Below are 21,516 nucleotides of genomic sequence, written 5' to 3'. Positions count from 1 at the left end.
CAGCCGAATGGAACCGGGGCATTTGGGGCGCCTGCCCGCCATGTGCGCGGCAGATGTACACGCGCACCCACGGACGGACTGCAATCTATGGGTGCAGATATGCAGCAAGTTGCACGCACGCTCCTGTTCAGGTATTGCGTGTAATCGTGTTCCTTGCTGGCTATGTTATTAGGTAAGGGTGTGGTAGGCTGCTCAGTAGGCGCTCCGCCCGTACGCGCACTTACGCGCACGGGTGCGTGCAGTCAACCACAAGCTGGCCTGCTGTAAGGCTGCCTTGGTGCAACGCGGTGTTATTGACGTGCTTGAAAGGTGTGTAGCAGGGACGACACCAGGGGAATAGATGCAAGCCCTGCTGTGCGGGGCCACGTCCCCTGGACGACACGCTGTCCGCATTGCTGTGTCCAGTGTCAATGCCGCCAGGGCCCGGTCCTGGGTGCCTGGACTCCTGGAGCCTTTGGAAACCTCAGGTACTGCGCGGGTAGGCAATCGAGGGCCCTCGAGGGAATGTCGTGGAAGCCGTGGAAGCCCATCGAGCCTCCGGGTAGTGCCTGTAATACTTCCACGCGCCGCATCAACCCGGGGTAGCTCCTACGCCGTGTTCAAGACAATGCACTGAATCGGTGCAATAACGATCAGGCGTGAACGCGCGGCTGGGGGACCGTGTGTACAATCAGGTGTGGACGATTGTGTGTAAGAGAGCATAAGGGCGGGATGGAAACAAGCACCTGGTTGTGTGTTTGTGCCATTCCCGCCAGTACGGTGGCGGGTTACTCCACGGGTAATGCTGCCTCTTACGGCCGTGCCCACGGCTCTCAGCTTCCACGGCCGTCACTGGGCACCCCTGTCTGCCCCTGTGCCCGGGCACCCCCCATGAGACGAGGGGCGGAGCCGGGCCGTCCCCACGACCAGGCCGTCCCCTGTCCTAATAATGTTCAGAGAAATGTAAGCTAGTGTGAATGCAAATGCAAGACAATGTTAACAGAACGTGCAGAGCGGCAAGCCTGGCAACATTACAGTACGGCAGTGCCTGACGCGGCTCGCAGAGTCTCGCAGAGCCGCAGTATAGAGCGATGGAACAGGGTAAGAGGTACGGTGGCGAAGTCCCAATCGTGTGCAACTTGATGGCACGGCTCACAGTAGAGTCTCAGTCCGAGTGTGGGATAACCATCTACGGTATGCTTTCAATCGTCGCTAGCTCCGTGTACCGTAATATATACCGCAATCGCAAGTGCTTGATCAACAGCGCCTGCCCAATTCGAGCCTGCCCCACCACACACCGACAAACACAAGACGATGCACACATGCGCATTCCCTTGTGGTTGTTAACACGCAACACCAAAACCTGTGAAGTCCAAATCCGCCCCCAAGCAGTGATGTCCGGCACCAACCTAACTCTATCCAGGCATGCCGGAGATGCAGCAACCACACTGACACATCAAGCATGCCAACAATCAATATCATGGCAACCAAACCGAACCGCAAACCACCCATCACATGCAGAAACAGGGTGGCATTCCCACACACAAACCCTCTTGAAACCTGTGCAGTAACTCTGGCGCGAGCACGCCATCACCACCCAGCCGGCAGCCCACGACTGTGAACAAAAGAACACATGACAACAACGCAACAAACCAAACCGTAATAAATGCAAACCGCGAAACCAGTGCCTACAAGTCTTCATACGACAGCTCATGACTGCACACCACCGACAGCCCCGGCCGGCCCAGCTGCTCCGGCAGCCACACACACGCCTCGCGGCACACGCCCCTGCAGCCCGCCACCTCCAGCTCCCGCAGGCCCGGCAGCGCCGCCGCCGCCGCCGCCACGCCCGCCGCCGTTATGCCCGGCAGCCGCGTCAGCGTCAGCCGCGTCAGCAGTGGGCACAGCAGCGAACCGGTTGCCCCGGCCGCCGCCACCGCAGCCCCAGCACCCGAGGCCGTAGGCTCAGGCTCAGACACAGGCGCAGGCGCTGCGCCGCCACTGCTGTCACCGCCGCCGCCGCCGGCGCTACCAGCACTGCAGACGGCGGCGGTTCTGGAGGGCTGCGGTGCGACGGGCACGGCCGGTGAGGACAGCGCACTCCGCTCCAGCATGGCCGCCGCCGCCGCCAGCGCCGCCGCGCTGCTGGAGCGATGGAAGCCGCTACTGCCACCGGCAAGGCTGCGACTGCCGCGGGGAAGGCCGCTACTGCCGCCGGCAAGGCCGCTATTACCGGCAACGTTGGGATTTGCGCCGGTGGCAGTTTGTGCCGCTTGCAGGCCGTTGTCACTGCCAGAGCCGCTGCCGCTGCCGCCGGTGCTAGCAGCATCTTCCGCAGTACGGTGGCTGTGGCTGTGACTATAGGCATGGTCGCCTGTGTGCACGTGTATGGGATCCAGTGCGCCGCCCGCCGCCGCCGCATGCGCCGCAGCCGCGCACGCCTCACACGGCGGCACGGGCACGTGCACCCGCGCCGCCGCCGGGCCGCCGCGCGCCGCGTGCGCCGCCGGCGCACACATCGCTGCCGCCGCCGCCGCCGCCGCCGCCCCAGCCGCCGTCGCATCCAGCACTTCGGCAGCCGCTGCCGCTCCTTCAACCCCCGCTTCCCGCTTCCTCAAGCCCGCTCCTGCTCCTGCCACGCCGCTGCCCCCAAGCGCCAGCAAAGCGCTGTCGTCCAACAGCGGTGCGCCCTCCACATGCAGCTCCCGCAGCGCCGGCGCCGCCGCCAGCACCGCCGCCAGTGCCGCCGGCGTCAGGCAGGCGCAGCCCGACAGCTCCGCTGCCGTCAGGGCCGGCAGCGCCGCCGCGGCCAGCGCCGCCCAGTGCGCCTCGGGCAGCCCCTCGCAGCCGCCCAGGCGCAGGTGCGCCAGCCGCGGCGGCAGCGGCGGCGGCGGCGGCGGCGGCGCTGCTTCAGGCGCTGCAGCTACCTCAAGTGCACTGTTGATAGGGGCGGCGGTGCCAGCCGCGGCGGCTGCGGTGCCAGAGGCGCCGCCTCTGCAGGCCGCATCCTGTACGGCGGCGGCTGCGCCGCACGGCGTGCTGAGCATTTGCCCGTAAGCGTCCACCGTCGTGAGCGTGAAGCCCGCCCGACCCGCCGCATACGCCGACGCCGCTGAGGCGGCAGCAGCCGCCTCGCCCTCCTCGTCGCCCTCCCCCTCATCGACCCCGCTGCAGCTGCTGCGCGCACTGCCACCGCCGCCGCCGCCGCTGGCAAGGGACCCGCTGCCGCTGCCGCCGCCGCCACCGCTGCTGCTGCTGACGCTGCTGCTGTCCTCATCGTCGCTCTCGTCGCCGCCGCCGCCAGCACCGCCGCCGCCGCCGCCGTTGGCTTGGGCGCCCTCTGGCGGCAAGCCGTAGCCGCGGTGGTTCAGTCCGTGCAGCAAATGGAGGTGGTGGTGGTGATGGTGGTGATGGTGGTGGCCGTGCAGGTGGTGGGCCTTGCCGGGAGAAGCGCCAGGTAGCAGGGCCGCAGCTGGCGACGTGCCCAGCAGGGGCGTCACTGGAGAGGTGCTCAACAGCCGCCGCGGCCCCAACACTGCCTGTGGTAAAGTCGGCTGCTGCTGCTGCTGCTGCTGCTGCCGCTGCTGTATTAACGCCGCTGCTGCTGCCGCCGCCGCCACCCCCAAACGCGAGTTGCTGCTGCCCCAACCCGCGGGCGCCGCGGGCGCCCCTGCAATCCCTGCCGCCGCCGCCCCGACACCCTGCACTGCGGCCACAACCGCCGCCGCCTCCGGCACCGTTGCAACCGCCGCCGCAACTGCCATCGCGGCAAGCGGCAGGCAGCCTCCCGCTGCTGCCCTCAGGGACGTGAGCTCCGGGTGCGCCGCCGCTGCCTCCCACATGCCCTCGCCCTCCTCCAGAGCCAGCACCCGCAACCGCGGCAGCCAGGCCGCCAACGGCAGGCACCCCACCTCCCCCGCCTCCTCCCCTTCCCCCGCCCCTCCCCCCTCCCACGCCTCCAGACTGAGCCGCGTGACGCTAGTCAGCTGCGGCGGCAGCGCCGCCGCTGCTGTTGCAACCGTGGTAGCCGTCCCGCCGCTAGCAGCCCCGTCATTTTCATCGTCACCGCCGCCGCCGCCACCGCTGCTGCTGCTGCTGCCGCTGCTGCTGCTGCTGCCGTGTGTGTGTGCCGGGGGGCCGGCGGGGTGTCCCCCTCGCACGCGGGCGCCCTGGGCCGACAGGTGGCCCAGCGAGCTGCAGCCCACCAGGCCGGACAGGATGACTGATGCGGCAGGCGGGGAGGGAGGAGGAGGAGCAGGAGGCGGGATAGGGAGGGTAAGGTTTGTGCAGTCAGTGCGGATGGGGGGCGTGGCGGTGCGCCAGCGGCCCGTAGCCATGCCCCCATATGCCCCTATCACTCCCTCCCTGCGCATGCAAACAAGACACTATGAACCCGCAACTGCACATCCCCCCCCCGCAGCCCCCCCCCACCCCCACCCCCCACCGCATCCCCCACCACCCCCACCATCCCACCTCGCACCACCCCACCACCTCTGCAACCCCCACCCACCCTCATCCAGCACCAGCTCCAAGTGCAGCCGCCGCAGCCCAGTCAGCGCGCCCAGCGGCGCAAAGCCCAGCGCCGCCCGCGCGCCGCTGCCCCAGGCCGCCAGCGAGGTCAGCGCCGTGAGGGCGTTGAGGGCGGCGAAGGCGGCGGGCGCCACCTCGGCGTCCGACAGCTCCAGGGAGCGCAGGCCGGACAGGGCCGGGCTGGCGGGGAAGGAGCAGCCGTCCTAGTGGGGGCGGGGGGGGCGGGGTAATGACTGGTTAAGACGAAGCGAAGTTGTAGCCAGGCACATTGGTACAGCACGGGAAGGCAGAAGCAGTGCATGGCAGCGAACGTGCGGAGAGGCACGGAGAGGGTTGGTGGCCACTGGGGTTCGTGGCCACTGGGGTTGGGGCGCTGACAACAAACTCATATTCGTGATGCAACCTCTCCGTCTTGCACATACAGCCAACCCCAACCTGGCACTCCTCCCATCCTCGTGTTGTCTCACTGTGCCTGTGCTTGCCCAACCTGAGTCTGCCCCGCCCAGCCCACCCCACCCAACCTACACCCTTGCCCGCCACCCATCCCACCACCCAGCCCACCCCACCCAACCTACACCCCTGCCCGCCACCCATCCCACCACCCAGCCCAGCCCACCCAACCTACACCCCAGCCCACCCCACCCAACCCACCACCCATCCCACCTCACCCAACCTACACCCCAGCCCACCCCACCCAGCCTACCACTGCCCGCCACCCAACCTACCACTGCCCTCCACCCATCCCACCACCCATCCCACCTCACCCAGCCTACACCACTGCCCACCACCCAACCTACACCCCAGCCCACCCCACCCAGCTAACCACCCCGCCCACCCACCCCACCCATCCCGACCGCCGCTGCCCCTGCCCGCCTCACCACCAGCCTCAGGTGGTCGATGCTGAGAGCCGCCAGCCGCGACAGACCGCCCAGCGCCGAAGCCAGCGTGTCACCACTCAGGCTGTTGCACTTGTTGCCGTCACCTCCTCCTCCTCCCTTCCCGCCGTGACCGCCCCCGGCTCCGCAGCCCCCGCCAGAGCGGCTGCCGCCGCCGCCTCCGCTGCCGCCTCCTGCGGCGGCGCTGAGGCCCCTGACAGACAGCGCCCTCAGGTGCGGCAGGCGCGCGGTGAGGGCCCGCAGCTGCTCGCCGCTGATGGGCAGGCGGGTGAGGTGCAGCTCCTGAAGACCGGGGAAGCCGCTCTGGAGCTCCTGCGGGGGTGAGGGGCACGGGGTGTGTGTGTCAGCGTGTGTGCCAAACTAGCGGAGCACAGGCAGAGGCGCCAGATGGGCGGGCAGGTTGGAATGGGTGATGGCGCTGTCGAAGCGCGAACGCGTGCCTGACACAACCCCGACGTTTCCCCGTCTATCACGCCCATCACCAGCCTCCCTCTACACCACTCCCAACCCCCCACCCTCTCCCCCCTGCCCTTCCCCTAGTTTAGTTTGGGATCGGAATACACTACCCCGTACCCCATTCCCCACCCGCCTCCTGACTCGGCTCACCAGTAGGCACCGCCCCAGGTCTGCGCACTCGGCGTGTCGGCCGCGGTAGCTGTGCTGGCAGCGCACCTCTAGCCGAACCAGCGCCGGGCAGGACAGCGCCAGCGCCTGCAGCGCCGCCTGCAGCCCCTCGCGGCCGCTCAGCCGGGCAGCGCGCACCGAGCCGCCGTGCTGAGGTTGTTTTTTGAAGGGGGGGGGAAGATTGTGTGTGTAGGGGAAGGGGGAGGGAGGGGGGAGGGGGGGTCGGAGGGCGGAGGGGAGCAATGTCAACGCAGGCGTGCAACACACTGACACGACCCCGCACGATGTGGCAAAAGCTGCCTGTGTTAGACGCACACACACATGCATACCTTGCGCAGCGCAGAAATGAGGCGGTGGCCGCAGTCGGCGTTGCGCGCGTTGAGGTCCAGGAAGGACACGGGCGGCAGTCGGGACAGGCTGGGCAGCGGCTCCGTCAGCAGAGCAGTGCCGCGCAGGCTGGTCAGTCGCCCTGCCTTGGCGCAGGCTGCCGCCAGGCCCGAGCAGGTTGACCGCAGCGACTTGACATCTGGTAACAAGAGTTGCGCGTAAAGCTGGGCGAGGAAACGCTCGGGCAAGGCCTCAAATGTCGGTTCGGGCGGGCTGTTCGGCGGCGGGTCGCAATTTGCCAGAGCAGTGGTCCCTCCGACTTCTGGTTGAAGCAGGCAGCTCGACATGACGTAGACACTCCTCCGAGAGTACTCCAAGAGTTCTACCGTGGTTTCCAGCACAGCTGGGAGTCAAAAGAACTACTCAAGGCCGCGAGGTAAGTTCCATTCCTGCCTGATGTTTGCGCCTGTGCATGAAGAATTGACGTTCGGGTTTGAAGCTAGCAGGACACAGGGACTGCCGAGAAGAGATGGAATGCAACTTTGTCAACTTAAGACTAAATGAAAGCCCAGTTGTGTATTCATATGATTTAGAGCTATTTGTATTGCTTGGAGTTCACAAAGAGGCGGAAATTGCCAGCGAGCTTTGATTACTGCCACTTCCTCAAGGCATCAATGCATATGACTCGGTCTCTTTGATGGTTTTAGCTATAGTTATCTGTGACAAATGAGGCGGACTCTTGCCAGCTTGTTTGGCTCGAGCTTGGGCTCGGCCAGCCATCCAGCGGCCGTCGGCAGGTACGCGACGGGCTCTTTTCGGAGGCTGATATGAACTTCAAATCAACAAGGCGTCGCGTTCCAGCTGCGCTGGATGCCGGAATCCGCTTGGCGAAAGCGAGCCCGTTCCATCAATCGGGGATGTGTCCCGGCGCGCACACCATCATGGCGTGTCATAGTAGAGGAAACGTCCCCGCGTGCACGTGGCATCGCGCCTGACCGTGCATGAACCGTCCCACCCATCTAACTCCTCCCTTTGCGCATGCAGCAGCTGCAAAGGCGCCACAGCAGCCTGGCTGCAGCTGGCTACTGATGCTCTAACAGCGGCCCCGGCAGCGCCTGCGTTTGCTCCCAGCACCGCCGGCGCTGGCACTTCAGGCAGCACGATAGGGGCTATCCAGAGCAATAGCAGTAGCCACAGTGGCCTCAGCAGTAGCTGTGGCTGCAGTGGCAGCAGCAGAAGCGGCAACAGCGGCAGTGGCAACAACGGATGGGATCACGGCGCCGGCGCTTTCGGGCAGCCGCCGCTGGGTGAGGACGCCCCACACCTCCACGCCACAGCTTCTTTCAGCTTCCACGAAGACAGCAGGAGCAGCAGCAGCAGTGGCAGCGCCCATACAAGCAACGCCCCACACTCGCCGGCGTCGCTCTCCCCGCTCACGTTGTCGGGGCCAGTGCTCGGGGTGGGAGCTGCAGCAGGCGTGGCCGCAGCAGCCGCGGCCTCCTCTTTGTGGCTCGGCACGGCCTCCCTCCCCGTCTCCGCGCTCTCCGCCTCTTCAACAGCAGCCTCTACCTCCTCCCTCGCCTCCCTCTCCTCACTCTCCACCGCCTCCTCCCTCACCTCCCTCTCCTCACTCTCCGCTGCCTCCCTCGCCGCCTGCTCCCCCGGCGAGCCCTCCCTCGCCATGTCGGCGGTTCAGCAGCTGGCGGGCGCCTACGAGGCGGTGCACGGCGGATGCGGGCTGCCCTGGGCCGCCGCCATACCCGCCGTCACGCTGGCGCTGAGGCTGGCGCTGCTGCCGCTGTCCATGCGCCAGGTGTGTGTGTGTGTGTGTGTGTGTGTGTGTGTGTGTGTGTGTGTGTGTGTGTGTGTGTGTGTGTGTGTGTGTGTGTGTGTGTGTGTGTGTGTGTATGTGTGTGTGCTGTGTGTGTGTGTGTGTGTGTGTGTGTTAAAAAACGAAACGAAAGCCCGCCCAATGACGCGACGGAGTTACTTACCGATACCCACCATTTTTACCGAGCGTCGCGTGACTGTCGTGACCCAGGTAGTCATGCTTACCCGCGATAAGCCTGGAACCCCACGGGCGACCATTCGGCCTGACCCCGCGTTGCACCTGTATGCGTCCATGCTCCGCACCCTGGGCGCGCTAAACAACGTTTACCCAGCACGCCTAATTCCCAGATTCCCGCCGTGTGTGTGTGTGTGTGTGTGTGTTCAAAAACGAAACGAAAGCCCGCCCAGACGACGCCGGAGTTACTTACGGATACCTACCAATTTACCGAGCGTCGCGTGGTTGTCGTCACCCAGGTAGTCATACTTACCCGCGATAAGCCTGTAACCCCACGGGCGACCATTCGGCCTGACCCCGCGATGCACCTGTATGCGTCCATGCTCCGCACCCTGGGCGCGCTAAACAACGTTTACCCAGCACGCCTAATTCCCGTATTCCCGCCCGCTGGTCGTAGTCGAGCTCACCTATAAGCATGGGAATGGAAAGGCGTTGGGCGGCAGCACAGAAGTGTCACGGACATGTGAAATGGCAGCGGTGGAAGAGGGCGGCGTGCAGCAAGCAAGCTATCAAATGTCCAAACACGCATCCCAAAGCCCACCCACTAACTATGCCCGTGAAAGGGAAGGAGTCTGGGGCCGCGCGGCTGCAAATAGCGCCCGACTGCATGGGGCGCATGGCGGCCGGCGGTTGTAGAGACGCTGGGTCGGGCTGACTCGGCTGGCAGGAAAGGGCGTGTGCCCGTCACCCCCGTACCCGCGCATAACCCGTATCCCGTATGTGTGCGCAAGTGTCAGGCACAGGCTGGTGTGTGTGCGTGTGACGCCATGGGCTGGCGGGAGCTGGCCTGTGTGTGTGTGTGTGTGTGTGTGTGTGTGTGTGTTAAAGAGCACAAGGAAAACATTGTGCAAAGACAGTGTATGCGATGCAGCAAAGCGACGGTTTACGTGTGTGTGTGTGTGTGTGTGTGTGTGTGTGTGTGTGTGTGTGTGTGTGTGTGTGTGTGTGTGTGTGTGTGTGTGTAGGGCGGGGCGACCAGGCTGGTGGGGGGAAGGAGGGAGGGAGGCGGGGGGCAATGGTGGCCGGTGCCTCGATCCTTGCTCTTGGTCCTCATGGTGCCCAGGATAACACCATACACATGAACCAGTGGCGAACCCTCCGTGCCGTACCCCACGCATCTCCCTCCTGTGCTCCGCTACTTTCGCTTGGCTTGGTTTGGTTCAGTTTGGGCTGGTATTTACAACCCTACCCCCTCTCCCACCTGCATCAGGCCCGCATCATCCGCTCCAACTACTCGCTGTACAAGGAGGCGCTGGCGCTGACGGACGCGCAGGAGGCGGAGGCGGAGGCGGCGCGGCAGCTGGCGGCGGGGGAGCAGGGCAGGCAGCAGCGGCACGAGGCGTGGCAGCAGGGGCAGCAGGGGCAAGGGGGAGCAGCAGGGGCGGGCGGAGCGGCGTCGTTGGTGGCTTCGACAAGCCAAGGGGCGGGGGCGGAGGCGGTGGCGAAGCGGGAGGCGGACCTGCGGGCCCGGCTACTGAGGTCTCAGGTGAGAGGCACTGGGGCACTGAGGCACCGGGAGGCACGGATAGGCACGGGGAAGCAGCGGGGCAGGGGGATGCGACTGGCCATGGAGCCTGGAACCCACCTACCCCAGTACCGCTGCTGTCCGCACCCTGCCTCACCTCCTCCTCTCACCGCCTTGTTGGTCATCCACTATTCGACTTCATCTTTCATGGACGGCAACCTAAACTATCCCCACTCGCTTCACCCCCGCCCCCCTTCCCTTCTTAAATAATCATGAATGTAACCCCGCCCCTCCCCCCGTCATCATCAGGCCGTGCTGGCCAACTTCCACCTGCTGCGTGCCAAGGTGGGTGCGCCGCACCCCGGCTGGCTGGTGCTGAACCCGCTGGTGCAGGTGCCGGTGTTCGTGGCGGTAAGCACCACACTGGGCATCATGGCCAGGTGAGCGGGTGGGTGTGTGTGTGGGGGGGGGGGGCGGTCAGCACCACACTGGGCATCATGGCCAGGTGAGAGGGTGTGTGTGTGGGGGGGGGGGGGCGGTCAGCACCACACTGGGCATCATGGCCAGGTGAGAGGGTGGGTGTGTGTGTGTGGGGGGGGGGGGGCGGTCAGCACAACACTAGGCATCATGGCCAGGTGAGCGGGAGGTGCAGGAGGGTTTGTAGGTGTTTTGTGTGTATGTGTGTGTGTAGGGGGGTGTTAATAACCAGCCCAAACTAAACCTAACCAAGCCAAACTACCAGAGCACGGGGGTGACTGGAAAGGGAGGGGGGCGATGGGGTGGAGGGCTGGAGGCGGGGCCGTGGGCGGGCGGGCGCGGGAGGAGGGGAAGCAGGCACGACTGACTCCCCGGGCGGGGAAGAGGGGGAGAGGAGGGGCAGGGGGAGGGGGAGGGTTGGAAATACCAGCCCATACCAACCGAAACCAATGCCAAAGAGCGAGGAGGACCGCGTAGGGGGACGGGCAGGTGGGCAGGGCGTGGAGAGGGTGGGCGGAGGGGTGGTTATCACGAGCACGCAGTGGAGCGGTTTGCGGTTTGCGGTAGTGTGGTGGGAATCGCAGAGGGCGTGGGCGTGGGCGGGGGGGGGCGTCCGGGGATGACCAGACAGGCGTAATGATGAGCTGCCACCGCCATCAATCAATCCCCGACCACCCGTGTGCTGCTGTCATCATCAAAACGATCGACACCATTAGGACCTGGTTGCCTTTCACAACCCAGTCTAATGCACTTTTACGACCTGATGCATTGCCCTCGCCCACCCAACCCAACCCAACTCAACTCAACCCAACCCAAGTCATCCCAACCCAAACCAACCTCACTCCGACAGGTTGCCCTGGCCGGGGCTGGAGTCGGAGGGCATGTTGTGGTTCCCCGACCTCACTCTGCCAGCCATGGTGTTTCCCGCCACCGGCCTAATCGGAGCCAGCGGCTTCGCCGACGCCTCCTCCCCCGCCTTCGCAGCTGCTACAGCCGCGGCAGCCGCCGCGTCTGATGCTGCTACAGCCGCTGGCGCCGCCGCGGCGGCTGCAGCCACGGCTACAGCCGGCGGCGGCTTCCCAGGGGTGGGCGCTACAGCCGACCTGGTGGCTGCTGCTACAGCCGCCAACGAGGTGCTACTGCCGATGGGGGCGACGGGGCTGGCGCTGCCGCTGGTTGTGTACGCCATGACGATGACCTCGCTGCGGCTGGGCTTCGGCGCGGCGGGGGTGGCGGCGGCGCAGTCGCCCGACATACGCGGCACGGCGCTGGGTGGGTTGGTGCTGTCAACGTGGGGCACAAGGGCAGTAGGGAAAGAAACACGCAGGGGTTTGTGTGCGATGCAGTGCGACGCTCAGGCTATGTGTGTTAGTGCCTTGGGGTGGGGGTGGGATATGGTTAGCTGGAGGCACTGCCTCGCAAGGCGGCACCTCTCCTCCCCTCAATGCTTCTTCGCGTGCAAGCCCTTCATGCCTTCCACTCCCTGGCCCTCCCCTGCCCCGTCTTGCCCCAATCCTGCCCCCCTTTACTACCCCTTCTGCCCCCACCCTCCCCGCAGGCGCCTTCCTGCGCTCCCTGCCCCCGCTGCTGTACCTGCTCACCACCGCCAACCTGTACCTCAAGTTCCAGATGGCGCACGGCGTGCTGCTGCACTGGGCCGCCAGCGCCGGCTTCACACTGGGGCTGCAGGTGGGGGGGGGCCGCAGGCAGGTGAAAGGGAGGGGGGGAGCGGGTGGGGGCGGAGCGGAAGGGTTGGGGGTGGAGGTATTCTTAGGGTAGGATTCCCAGTGCAAGGCGGAAGGCACGAAGGTTCGGGGCTTTGACCGACACGGAATCAGGGGGGAGAGGCGTGAAGTGTGATGTGGAGATAATGGGCGTGAGCCCACGGCGTGAGCCTGGGGGGCGTGGACCGGCCTGGGGTTTGCAAGTACCACACGCTCCTTCCTCAAATGTGTGCCAACCCCACAACGTGCCACGCCACGCAGACCGCCCTGCGCAACCCCACCCTACGCACCTGGCTCAAACTCAACCCCGGGCAACAAGGCGGCGCCGCCGCTCCTGCTGCCGCTGCTACTGCCACTGCCTCTGGCGGCGGAGCCGCAGCAGCTACAGCCACTGACGGCGGCAGTAGCAGTGTCGGCGGCAAGGGCAGCCGCTTTGCGGACCTGCCCAGTGAGCTGGTGGCGCGGGTGGCTGAGACGTCCGACCCCAACGTGCTGGTCATCATGGGCGCACAGCTGTCGGCGCGGCAGCAGTGAGTGTGTGTGTGTGGGGGGGGGGGCGGGGATGGGGGCTGTAGGTACCAGCCCAAAGTAATCCGAACCCAATGCAAAACAGCGAGGAGGAGAGCGTGACCTATGCTTTGACAACCGAGTGTGGGGGGGAGGGTGCATAGAGGGGTAGAGGGGTGAAGCGGTGGATGCACGGCGGCACGTGGAAGGGTTGTGGGGGCTATGTGTGGAAGCGAGAGGCTCGGCGGGGTATCCGGGGGCGGGTGGGTGGTTGTGCACGGTGGGTGCATGGTTGTGAATATGGCCGGGTGCCATCAATGGGCACCTGGCCCCCGACGCGCCAACGAGTACCGTACACGCTCCGCCCGCCTCCCCTCTGCGATGGGTGGGCATGAGCAACACCCTCTCTGCCCAGTCCCCACCCACACACCGCCACCACATCCTCTTCCCCCCCCTCCCTGTCTACTTCGCTACACTTCTCTGCACCAATCCTTGCGTCGCCCCCCCCACACATACACGCACACATTCCTACACCCGCAGCTACCCGGGCGCGCTGCACTGCTTCCGCAAGGCGGTGCTGCTCAACCCCTCCCACGTGCGGGCGCACTACTCCATGGGCCAAGTGCACTCGCTCACGGGTAGATGGGGGTTGCGTTGTAGAAACTGGGGTGGTGTATATCCTTGATTGGCTAGTGGAGGAGCCGGGGCCTGTGTGCTAAGCAATTGCTGCAAAGCAGCGCCGTTGACGTCCCTCGCTCCTTCTCTTTTACTCCGCAGCCCCCCTTTCTCTTTGCGTTTGGTGAGCACGTCCCCTCACCCCTGTATTGCTTTCGCATGCAATGGGATGGAAACCGCCCCCTTCCCTCGCTCCCTCCCTCGCTCCCTCTCTGCCCCCGCCCCTCAAGGCTCCTGGCCTGACGCGGAGCAGTGCTACCGCGCCGCCGCCGCGCTGTCCCCGCCCGACGGCCCCGAGCGCGGCCAGGCGCTGTACTGCGTGGCCACAGCCCTGCACTCACAGGTGCGGGAGGCGGGGGGGGGAGGGGGTTGGAAATACCAGCCTAAACTAAATCGAACCCAATGCAAAAGAGCGCGGGGGGAGTCGGTGTGTATATGTGTGTGTATTGGGGGAGGGACTGTATATAAGTTCAAAGGGGGGTCGGCACTTCATGAATGTGATTTTTACCACGCCGTCGTAATTGGACGGCTGCTCCTACCTCTACCCCTAAGCCCCTACCCCTACGGCCCTACCCCTACCCCTGATTGGGCTTCTGGGCTCGGGCACATAAGCCCTCCCCCTCCCCCTACGGCCCCACCCGACCAGGGCAAGCTGCTGGAGGCGGCTGACGCCTATGCGGCCGCTGACGCGCTGTGGCGTGGCCAGGCGGTGGTGGCGTTCGGGCGGGCCAACGCACTGGCGGCGGCGGGCCGGGCGGCGGAGGCGCTGGCGGCGGTGGAGGAGGCGCAGGCGCGGGACGCGGGCACACCGGGGCGGCCCTTTGCGGCGGTGCTGACGCGGCTGAGGGAGCAGCTGGCGGGGGCTGTGGGTGGGAGTGGGAGTGGGAGTGGGAGTGGTGGGGGTGAAGGACAGGGCGACGACGGGTCCGGGGGCCCGAAGTCAGGATAGGGATTGGATAGGTGCGGCTGGCTGGGGACTGGGGAGCTAGCTCTTGTCGGGATCGAGGTTGTGAGAGTCCGATGCAGCGGCAGCTGCCCTCGGGAGAGATCGCTGGACGCTTACGGTAGCGTACGAGCGAGGTGTACGAGCGGCGAGTGCGCATGCGCATGCGATAATGCAGTGACTGAGACTGAGCTTTCAGGGCATCAGGTACTGAGTACGGTGTGAGTAGCAAGTCTAGCACAAAGGCCAGATGGCGAACAGTAACGTGGAAGTTTGCATGGATGCCTGCTGGTGAGCCAGGGCGGCTGCCGTCTAGGATTTCTCAACATAGTAAGTGGATCAAGATTGATGTGTACGTATACACCTTTCCACGCCTCGCATTCGAATGTCCGCCCGACAGATCATTATCTGTTCTCATAACTTTCAGCTGGCCAGAGGGCTCTACGGAGTGCTAGTGAAACATCCTCCGATGCTACCGCTTGCTTGACGCCATGCCACCTGGCGCCGCGGCTAACCCGCCGTTTCAACTTTACCCCTTGACACTAACCCGCCCGCCCACCGCCGCCGCCACCCGACCAGTATGCCCGCGCCGCCAGCGCCGCCGCCGCCAGCGCGCCCGCCGCCAGCACCCCGCCGCATCCCGCCGCCGCCGCCGGCTCCGCCCGCGCCCAGGCCGCCCACGCGCCGCCGTCGCACAGCGCCGCCACCGCCGCCGAGGCCTCCTGCAGCCCCAGCAGCGACGTGTTGTTGTGCTTCCCGCCGGGTGGCGGCGGCGGCCGCCGCCAGCCGCCGTTGGCGTCGCGCTCCGGCCGCCCCACCGCGTGGGCTGCGAAGCCCTTGAGCTTGCTGCCGCCGCCCACCGTGGAGGGGGCGCGGGGCTTGGGCTTGAAGAAGAGGGGGCGGCGGTGCGGCCGCCGGTTCCTGCGGGCGCCCTGCCCCTGCCCCTCGGCCTGCCCCTCTGCGCCCTCGCCTCCAGCTCCGCCGCCGCCTCCGGCTCCGCCGCCGCCTCCAGCTCCGCCGCCGCCTCCGGCTCCGCCGCCGCCTCCGGCTCCGCCGCCGCCTCCGGCTCCGCCGCCGCCTCCGGCTATGCCGCCGCTGGCTGCGGCTGCGCCGTGCGGGTGGCTGCCTCCGCCGCCACTGCCTCCAGGGCCGCCGCCATTACCGCCACCGCCGCCGCCGCTGCCGCCACCACCGCCGCCGTGGTCGTAGCCGCCGCCACCTTCCCGGTTGTCCCTGCCGTAGTTGCGGCGGCTGTGGTGGCCCCTGGGTCGGTCCTGCTGCGTGCTATCAGGAGGCCGTGGGCCGTCCGCCTCAGTGCCAGCCAGGCCCTCACTGTTTGCTGGCCGCCGTTGCCGCCACCCCCCGCCCGCCAAGGTAGCAGCACCAGCAGCGCCAGCGGCGGCGGCAGGTCCAGGCGCCGACGTGGACGCCGCTGCGCCGCTGTCCCGCCGCCCGCCCGCCGCCACCTCTCGGCCACCGCCGCTGCCACCGCCCCCGCCACCGCCCCCGCCACCGCCGCCGCGGCCGCCACCGCCGCCGCCGCCTGCCATCCTCGCCAGCAGCGCCGCCGGCAGCGCAAAGGCGGGAGTGACCTGCAGCGACCCCGCAGCTGTGGCCGCAGCAGTCGCTGTCATTGCCGTGGGGGCCGTGGGTGTGCCCGCTTGCAGGGCTGGCGCCATCCGCCCCAACGCCGGCGTGCCCACAGCTGCACCCGCAATCACGGGAGGCGAGCCAGAGGTCAAGGCAGTGGCTTTACCGACCGCCGCGGCCCCGACCGCACCACCACCACCGCCACCGCCACCGTCACCGTCACCAGTACCGCCACAGCTGCCGTTATCGCCGCTGCCTCCGGCGGCCCCATGCTGACCGGTGATGGTGCTGGTGCAGATGGTGCTGGCGGCTCGGCGGCCGCGGCGGCCGCTAGCCAGCAGGTCGCCCAGGTCGCCGTACTGCACCACGCCCACCAGGCCGCCCGCGCCGTCACGAGAGATCGCAGCAGTCACCAGCACCGAGGCAGCGGCGCCTGCGGCGGCGGCGGCGCCGGCGGCGCCGGCGTTGCTAGCGCCGCCGTGGGGGTAGGCGCGGTCATCATCGCACTGCGCGTGCTCGAAGTCCGGATCCAGATCCGAGCCCAGGTGGGGCGGCGGCAGGTTCCGAAGCCCCAGCAGGTCGAGTTCCAGATCCATGTCCCCAGCATGTGTCTGCATGTGTGTGGCGCCGCCGCCAGCCGCCACGGCGCCCGCCGGCCAAGCGGCAAGCTGGCCGCTGCATTGTAGATCGTGATCTGGATCCATAAGAGCCGCGGCACTGGATCCACCTGGGTCCTGGTCTGGATCCAGATCCGGATCGCTGTCGGCCAGTATGGCCTGGATCTCGTGGTCGCTCAGCCCCTCCAGCTGCTCCAGGAAGGCCTGCCGCCAGTCCGACCCAGCCGCCCCGCCGGGAGAGCCGCCGCCACTGTGCCCGCCGCCGCCGGGGCCGCCGCCAGTGGCTGGGTCAGTGGCCGGGTTAGTGCGGCTGCCACAGGGGCCATCGCCGTCCACAGCAGCAGCGTCTGTCCCGGTGCCAGCTACAGTCGCGGAGCCGGCAGCAGCTGGGGCGCCGCTGGGCTGCGCGGCCGGGCCCTCAACGCCTGCCTGCGTGCCCGCACGCGTGTGTTTGCCCGACCCTGCTGCCGCTGTGCCTGCTGCTGCTGCTGCTGTGCCTGGTGCTGCTGCGCCACCTCCCACCTCCGCCAGTGCCGCCTCCCGGCCCAGCTGCAGCCCCAGCGCCAGTGCGTACAGGCGCGAGTCAATGGTGCAGCGCATGCCCCTGCTGCCTGTAGCCGCCCCCTTGCCCGCAACCCCTACACGAGCAGTGCTGCTGCTGCCGCCGCCGCCGCGACTGCCCTGCTCGTGAGCGCCGCCGCCCATACCGCCCGTACCGCCGCATGTGCCGGCCGTACTACTGCAGCTATACGTGTCGTATTGTTGCCGTAGCTCCAGCAGCGCTGGCAGCAGTTGGTCGTACGGCAGCAGGTGCCGCGTCAGCACCTCGCCGGCGGCGGCCTCGGGCTGGGGGGTGGCGGCGGCGTTGGCGGGGTGGCGGGCGTCCACCTCCACCACCGCAAGCTGCGAGTACGTGTGCAAGTGTGTGAGTGAGTGTGTTAGTATGAATGAGAGGTGAGAGTAAATATCTATGCGATCGTCCAAAACAACTCCCGTCCCCGCAACCACCACCAAACCATCCCACGCCACTATGTCGCACCTTGCAGCAGCAGTTTGTGAGCCCAGCGCTCTCCGCCAGCGGCGATGACATCGACACCACCCGGCCCGTGTAGCCTGAGGGTGATGAAGGGCCGAGGGGGGCAGGCAGGGGAGGAGACAGGGGGTGAGACAGGGGGCCGTGGGGCGGGGCCGCAGGGACGCACTTATTCAGTACAAGACTAACGGGATCGGGCCCACGGCAACAATAGCAACCGCTATCCCGTAGCACCGTCGTGCACCCTCAGCCCTGTAGGCTGTCACGCCAATCCCTGCCACCTCCCCTCCACTTCAAGGCCGAATCGGTGGGCTCGGACTCCTCAATCCCCTGCCTCCCATTTGTCATTTATTCCTCTCTGCCTCCTTCCCCTCCCCCGCCTCCCCCCACCTGTCTCCTCCAGCAGCTCCCGCTCCGCCGTCTGCTGCGCGGTCTGCCCCGCCTCAATCAGCCCCGCCGGCAGCTGCAGACACAGACGCATACACACACACGTTTCTAAACATAAATACACACGTGCAAGTTGACACACTGTCCTACGCGTAATGTTTTCCTTATGCTCTTTAACACGTGCAAGTTCGGCGCCCGGTGGGTGCTAGGTGACGGAGGGGCGACAAGACCAGGACCGACGACAGCTGGACAACCCCTGCCGCCCGCGTCTTGCGTCTCCTAGGTTCTCACTGGGAATGGTGGAAACAACGCTCCCCCTGCCCCTGCCCTGCCCTGCCCCACCTCTATGACCAGCCCGTCCAGAGGCGGCCGGTACTGCACCACCACAGGCACCACCGCCACGGACGTCGTGGGTGCAGATGAAGATGAGGATGTCACCTGGCAAGGCCGCAGGGGTGGGGAAGCAGCCGGCCAGCGGGAGGCAGCAGGGGGGTTGTCAGGCGGCACACCAACGCGCCGCTCTTGGCGCCCCCATAGGCTGGCCACGACACGCGCCCGAACCGTACGCACGCAAACCCATCCACGCGCTCCAGCTCCTGGCCCCTAGCCCCGACACTTGCCCCAGCCCCGGCCCCAACCCCGGCCCCAGCCCCGACACTTGCCCCGGCCGCGGCCCCGGCCCCGGCCCCATCCCGCCACCAACGCACCTTGGCCAGGATGGCCACTCCGTCACAGGGCGGCGGCGGCTGTCCGGCCCCTGCACCCTGCGGGGCCCCGCCTGACTGCAGCTGCTGCGCTGGTGTGGGTGTGCATGTGGGTGCTGGTGTGCGTGTGCTCCGCTCCACCGTCTCCCAGGTGAAGCGCCTGCCAAAGGAAACCAACCACCAATGCATTGATGAAGGATTTGCAGGGTGCGTTTCAGGGATGGTGATGCATAGAGGTATGAATACTGACAAACCGTCCGTCAAAGCGGCTTCACGGCGGTTCCTGTTTCAGGGTTCGACCCGCTGACCTGGCAGCAAAGCCAGCGCTGCAAGGCCACAATGACGCGGTGGCATGGGGTCACTCGGGTCACCACTCACTTGCACCTTGAGCCACCCACCCTTAGGGCCACCCACCCCTGGTGTCAGCCGCCCAAGCCCCCGCGCCCACCCACCTGCCGCTGGGGTCTTCATACTGAGTGGAGGCGGAGGCGGTGCGCCAAGATGGGTGTTCGAGCGCAAGCGATGGCAAACATGAAGTGTCAGCAGCATTGTGGCTGAATGTCCTGTACAGCAGCGCTAACGTACAGCGTGCACAGCTGGTTCACGCCAGCTGTGTGGCACGTGCGCCAAGACACAGCAGCCGCTCCCGCCCTCACACGCTCTCCCCCGCCCCCTGCTGGTACTTACGACCCCGTGTTACGACCCCCTGTCAGCCTGTGTCTGCAACCTCCCTCCCCCCCCGCAGCCTGCCCGCCAACCTGCAGGCGATGCAGCCCGAGCCACTTGAAGCCGGGCGGCGTGTGGTCCTCGCGAGACACCACCCGGCAGCGGCTCAGGCCCGTAGCGCTCTCATCCCCCGCCGGCGTCGGCGTGGTGCCGGCCGCGCGCGACGGCATAGCAATGTCAAGGACCCGTGGGCTGAAGAGCCAAGCCGGCTTGCTTCAACACACGCGGAAGGTGCTATTTCCTATATGAGCCTTTCGGTGACATAGTTTCGTTTTGAAATGCGGAGCTCGGGGAAACAGGTGGCAATTTGCTGAGATTGAGTCTCGCGCTCTATGTCTAGGTATATAAAAAGAGCTGGTGAACGGTAAGCCGCAGCTAATATCAAGTTGGTACAGTGAATACAGAAGCCGCGTTCTTGGGTATTTGGTTCCTGTCTGCTTCCCTCCACGCCAGCGGCGCAATGTGGTACTGATACGAAGCGTGTGAATGGACATCGGATGTGGCGATATGGGTTGGAATTATGCATGCGCCATGCCGGCCGGGCGGTCTGGGTTCGTGCCGCCCGGCTACACGCCACCTCACTCTCCTGCTCCTGTCAATTCTCATGCTTTTAAAGCCTCCTGTCCTCACATCCTGATGCCACACCCATACCGAATCAGAGCAGCTGGTACCCACTGCGCGGCTCCAACCGACCAGCACCCGGCGTCCCTCTATTCGTCCAGGCACCGCTGCACACCCGCTCACCCCCCTGATGTATGGCAGCCGGTGCACCCGGCCCGCAACTGCCGACGCACCGCTGAGCACACTTTTGTCTCCACTTCAGGCACGATGCACGGTGCCCCGTGCTCGCCGCATACCCAACATCCCCCAAACAACCCAGCATCACCCCCCAACGGCCCCGGCGGCCCCCGCGGCCGCTCCGCCGAACCGCTCCTGCTGGCGACCGACTACCACACGTAGCAGTCAGCGCCCCAGCCATGGACCAGCAGCCCAGTCAGCCTAGTCAGCAGCACCTCCGCCAGCAGCTCCACCGGGCGAAACAGCTGACAGCGCCGTCGTTGTCGCAGCCGCCGCCGTTATGGTTGTCGTGGTGGTGGTGGTGGTGGTGGTGTGGTGGGGGTCGCCAGGCGCATGCGGCGGAAGGCTGAGAAGCTGCGCAGGCCGTGCCACAGCAGCCCCAGCGTGTGGCCGCCTAGCACCACCAGCTCGGCCTCGATCCAGGAGGGGGCGCGGAAGCCCGTGCCGGCAATCTGCGGAGGCGGGAAGGAGGCGGGCAGGAGGCGGGTAGAAGGCGGGTAGGAGTTGGGGAGGACGTGGGGAGGCGGCGGGGAGGAGGTGGGGGCGCGGGCGCACGTGTGTCGATATACAGAATATTCGTGGCGCACGGCCGGGGCACTGGCGGCATTGCGCCCATGCACCGCTCCGCACGTGCTCCGCGGCCCCCTGGGGTCCCGGCATGCCGCGGCCTCACCTGCCCCTCCGCCGCGTAGGCTGCCTCCACCAGCACAGGCCGCTTCGGGCCGCCAGTGCTGCAGGGACGGGGACGGGACTGGCCGCCGGGAGCCCCTGGGGGAATACATTCATGCAAAGTTAAGAAGAAGGTGAGGCATGGGGTGCGGGTATCATTCATGAAAAGCTAAGAAAATGGTAGACGGTAGGCAACTTCGAGGGGGGGTAGCCATTCATGCGAACGCGGGGGGGGGGAGGGGGAGGGGGGTCATACTACTGGCAGGGGGCCGAGGCGTTGCGGGGGGGGGGATTCTTGTAAGGTATGGATGGGTGAATGGATGGATGGAACGAGTCGCGCCAGGTATTCCAGAGACGGCGGCATCCGCACACACACGAGCCTCCCTCGTCACATACGTGCCCCAGCTGCACCCGTTGCGCGCGACCAGCTACGGTAGCCACAGTCGCATAGCTCACGCACGCACGCGCACACACACGCGCCTGTGGGCGCCTCGGCGGCGATCTCATCGATGAGGTCCGGATCCAGATCCACGCGTGACACGTAGTCGGTAGGCAACGTGAAGCGCTGCCCGCGCTGTGAGCCCTGCGGCACGGCGTACGTTCACATGCGAAGGTGGGGGTTGTAAATACCAGCCCAAACTAAACCAAAACCAACAAAACGGGGGTGCAGGGTGGGCGGTTCAGAAATGATTGGACGGGGTGGGGTGGGGGTGGAGTCCAGTGGTGGAGAAGGCGGCCAGCTGTGCGCGCGTAGCGCGCATCCCGTATTAGCGCTGCATG

General features: G+C 66.5%; 4 protein-coding genes across 5 annotated transcripts in view; 1 reads left to right on the top strand and 3 right to left on the bottom strand.

Moving 5' to 3' along the window:
- Positions 1–998: 998 nt before the first annotated feature.
- On the bottom strand, positions 999–6,876 carry CHLRE_08g373650v5 (uncharacterized protein). Its single transcript, XM_043065122.1, has 5 exons — positions 6,359–6,876; positions 6,012–6,179; positions 5,388–5,717; positions 4,490–4,712; positions 999–4,201 (listed from the first exon to the last, which is right to left on the bottom strand). The coding sequence occupies exons 1-5, from the start codon at positions 6,701–6,703 to the stop codon at positions 1,668–1,670; spliced, it is 3,600 nt and encodes a 1,199-aa protein (XP_042922123.1). The 5' UTR covers positions 6,704–6,876; the 3' UTR covers positions 999–1,667.
- Positions 6,877–6,976: 100 nt separating this feature from the next.
- On the top strand, positions 6,977–14,580 carry CHLRE_08g373583v5 (uncharacterized protein). 2 transcript variants are annotated; one of them, XM_043065121.1, is made up of 10 exons: positions 6,977–7,153; positions 7,404–8,169; positions 9,632–9,907; positions 10,196–10,326; positions 11,214–11,635; positions 11,922–12,052; positions 12,349–12,617; positions 13,135–13,232; positions 13,500–13,612; positions 13,916–14,580. In XM_043065121.1, exons 1-10 carry the CDS (start codon positions 7,083–7,085, stop codon positions 14,216–14,218), a joined length of 2,580 nt encoding a protein of 859 aa, XP_042922121.1. In that variant the 5' UTR covers positions 6,977–7,082; the 3' UTR covers positions 14,219–14,580. The 2 variants fall into 2 exon arrangements, with proteins under 2 accessions (XP_042922121.1, XP_042922122.1); XM_043065120.1 differs by having other exon boundaries at positions 7,401–8,169.
- Positions 14,581–14,604: 24 nt separating this feature from the next.
- Positions 14,605–19,656, bottom strand: CHLRE_08g373550v5 (uncharacterized protein). Its single transcript, XM_043065119.1, has 7 exons — positions 19,302–19,656; positions 18,996–19,015; positions 18,547–18,703; positions 18,182–18,277; positions 17,843–17,915; positions 17,459–17,532; positions 14,605–17,322 (listed from the first exon to the last, which is right to left on the bottom strand). Exons 1-7 carry the CDS (start codon positions 19,437–19,439, stop codon positions 14,755–14,757), a joined length of 3,126 nt encoding a protein of 1,041 aa, XP_042922120.1. The 5' UTR covers positions 19,440–19,656; the 3' UTR covers positions 14,605–14,754.
- A 118-nt stretch (positions 19,657–19,774) lies between these two features.
- The window catches only part of CHLRE_08g373500v5 (uncharacterized protein), an 8,772-nt gene continuing 7,030 nt past the window's right edge, over positions 19,775–21,516 (bottom strand). Inside the window, exons 12-14 of the mRNA XM_043065118.1 lie at positions 21,217–21,319; positions 20,741–20,835; positions 19,775–20,519 (exon numbers count right to left, since the gene is read on the bottom strand). Coding sequence (XP_042922119.1) covers positions 20,346–20,519; positions 20,741–20,835; positions 21,217–21,319 — 372 coding nt within the window. The 3' untranslated portion in view covers positions 19,775–20,345. The remainder of the gene's footprint in view (positions 20,520–20,740; positions 20,836–21,216; positions 21,320–21,516) is intronic.

Source organism: Chlamydomonas reinhardtii, chromosome 8, assembly GCF_000002595.2.
Source record: "Chlamydomonas reinhardtii strain CC-503 cw92 mt+ chromosome 8, whole genome shotgun sequence".
In the NCBI taxonomy this organism is placed as follows: Eukaryota; Viridiplantae; Chlorophyta; class Chlorophyceae; order Chlamydomonadales; family Chlamydomonadaceae; genus Chlamydomonas; species Chlamydomonas reinhardtii.
Note: the sequence above shows the minus strand (reverse complement) of the source record. Positions and strands in the feature narration are given on the sequence as shown.

Excerpts from the sequence above, each read along its gene's own strand:
- CHLRE_08g373550v5 (XM_043065119.1), bottom strand. The coding sequence starts at position 19,439 with ATGCCGTCGCGCGCGGCCGGCACCACGCCGACGCCGGCGGGGGATGAG. Across the intron at positions 19,016-19,301 it reads TCGGGCTGCATCGCCTGCAG|TATGAAGACCCCAGCGGCAG; the intron begins GTTGGCGGGCAG and ends GCCTCCACTCAG. Across the intron at positions 17,916-18,181 it reads TGGACGGGCTGGTCATAGAG|CTGCCGGCGGGGCTGATTGA; the intron begins GTGGGGCAGGGC and ends CTGTGTCTGCAG.
- CHLRE_08g373650v5 (XM_043065122.1), bottom strand. The coding sequence starts at position 6,703 with ATGTCGAGCTGCCTGCTTCAACCAGAAGTCGGAGGGACCACTGCTCTG. Across the intron at positions 5,718-6,011 it reads ACCTGGGGCGGTGCCTACTG|GAGCTCCAGAGCGGCTTCCC; the intron begins GTGAGCCGAGTC and ends TCACCCCCGCAG. Across the intron at positions 4,713-5,387 it reads TCGACCACCTGAGGCTGGTG|GACGGCTGCTCCTTCCCCGC; the intron begins GTGAGGCGGGCA and ends CGCCCCCACTAG.
- CHLRE_08g373583v5 (XM_043065120.1), top strand. The coding sequence starts at position 7,083 with ATGAGGCGGACTCTTGCCAGCTTGTTTGGCTCGAGCTTGGGCTCGGCC. Across the intron at positions 10,327-11,213 it reads ACACTGGGCATCATGGCCAG|GTTGCCCTGGCCGGGGCTGG; the intron begins GTGAGCGGGTGG and ends TCACTCCGACAG. Across the intron at positions 13,613-13,915 it reads CCACAGCCCTGCACTCACAG|GGCAAGCTGCTGGAGGCGGC; the intron begins GTGCGGGAGGCG and ends CCACCCGACCAG.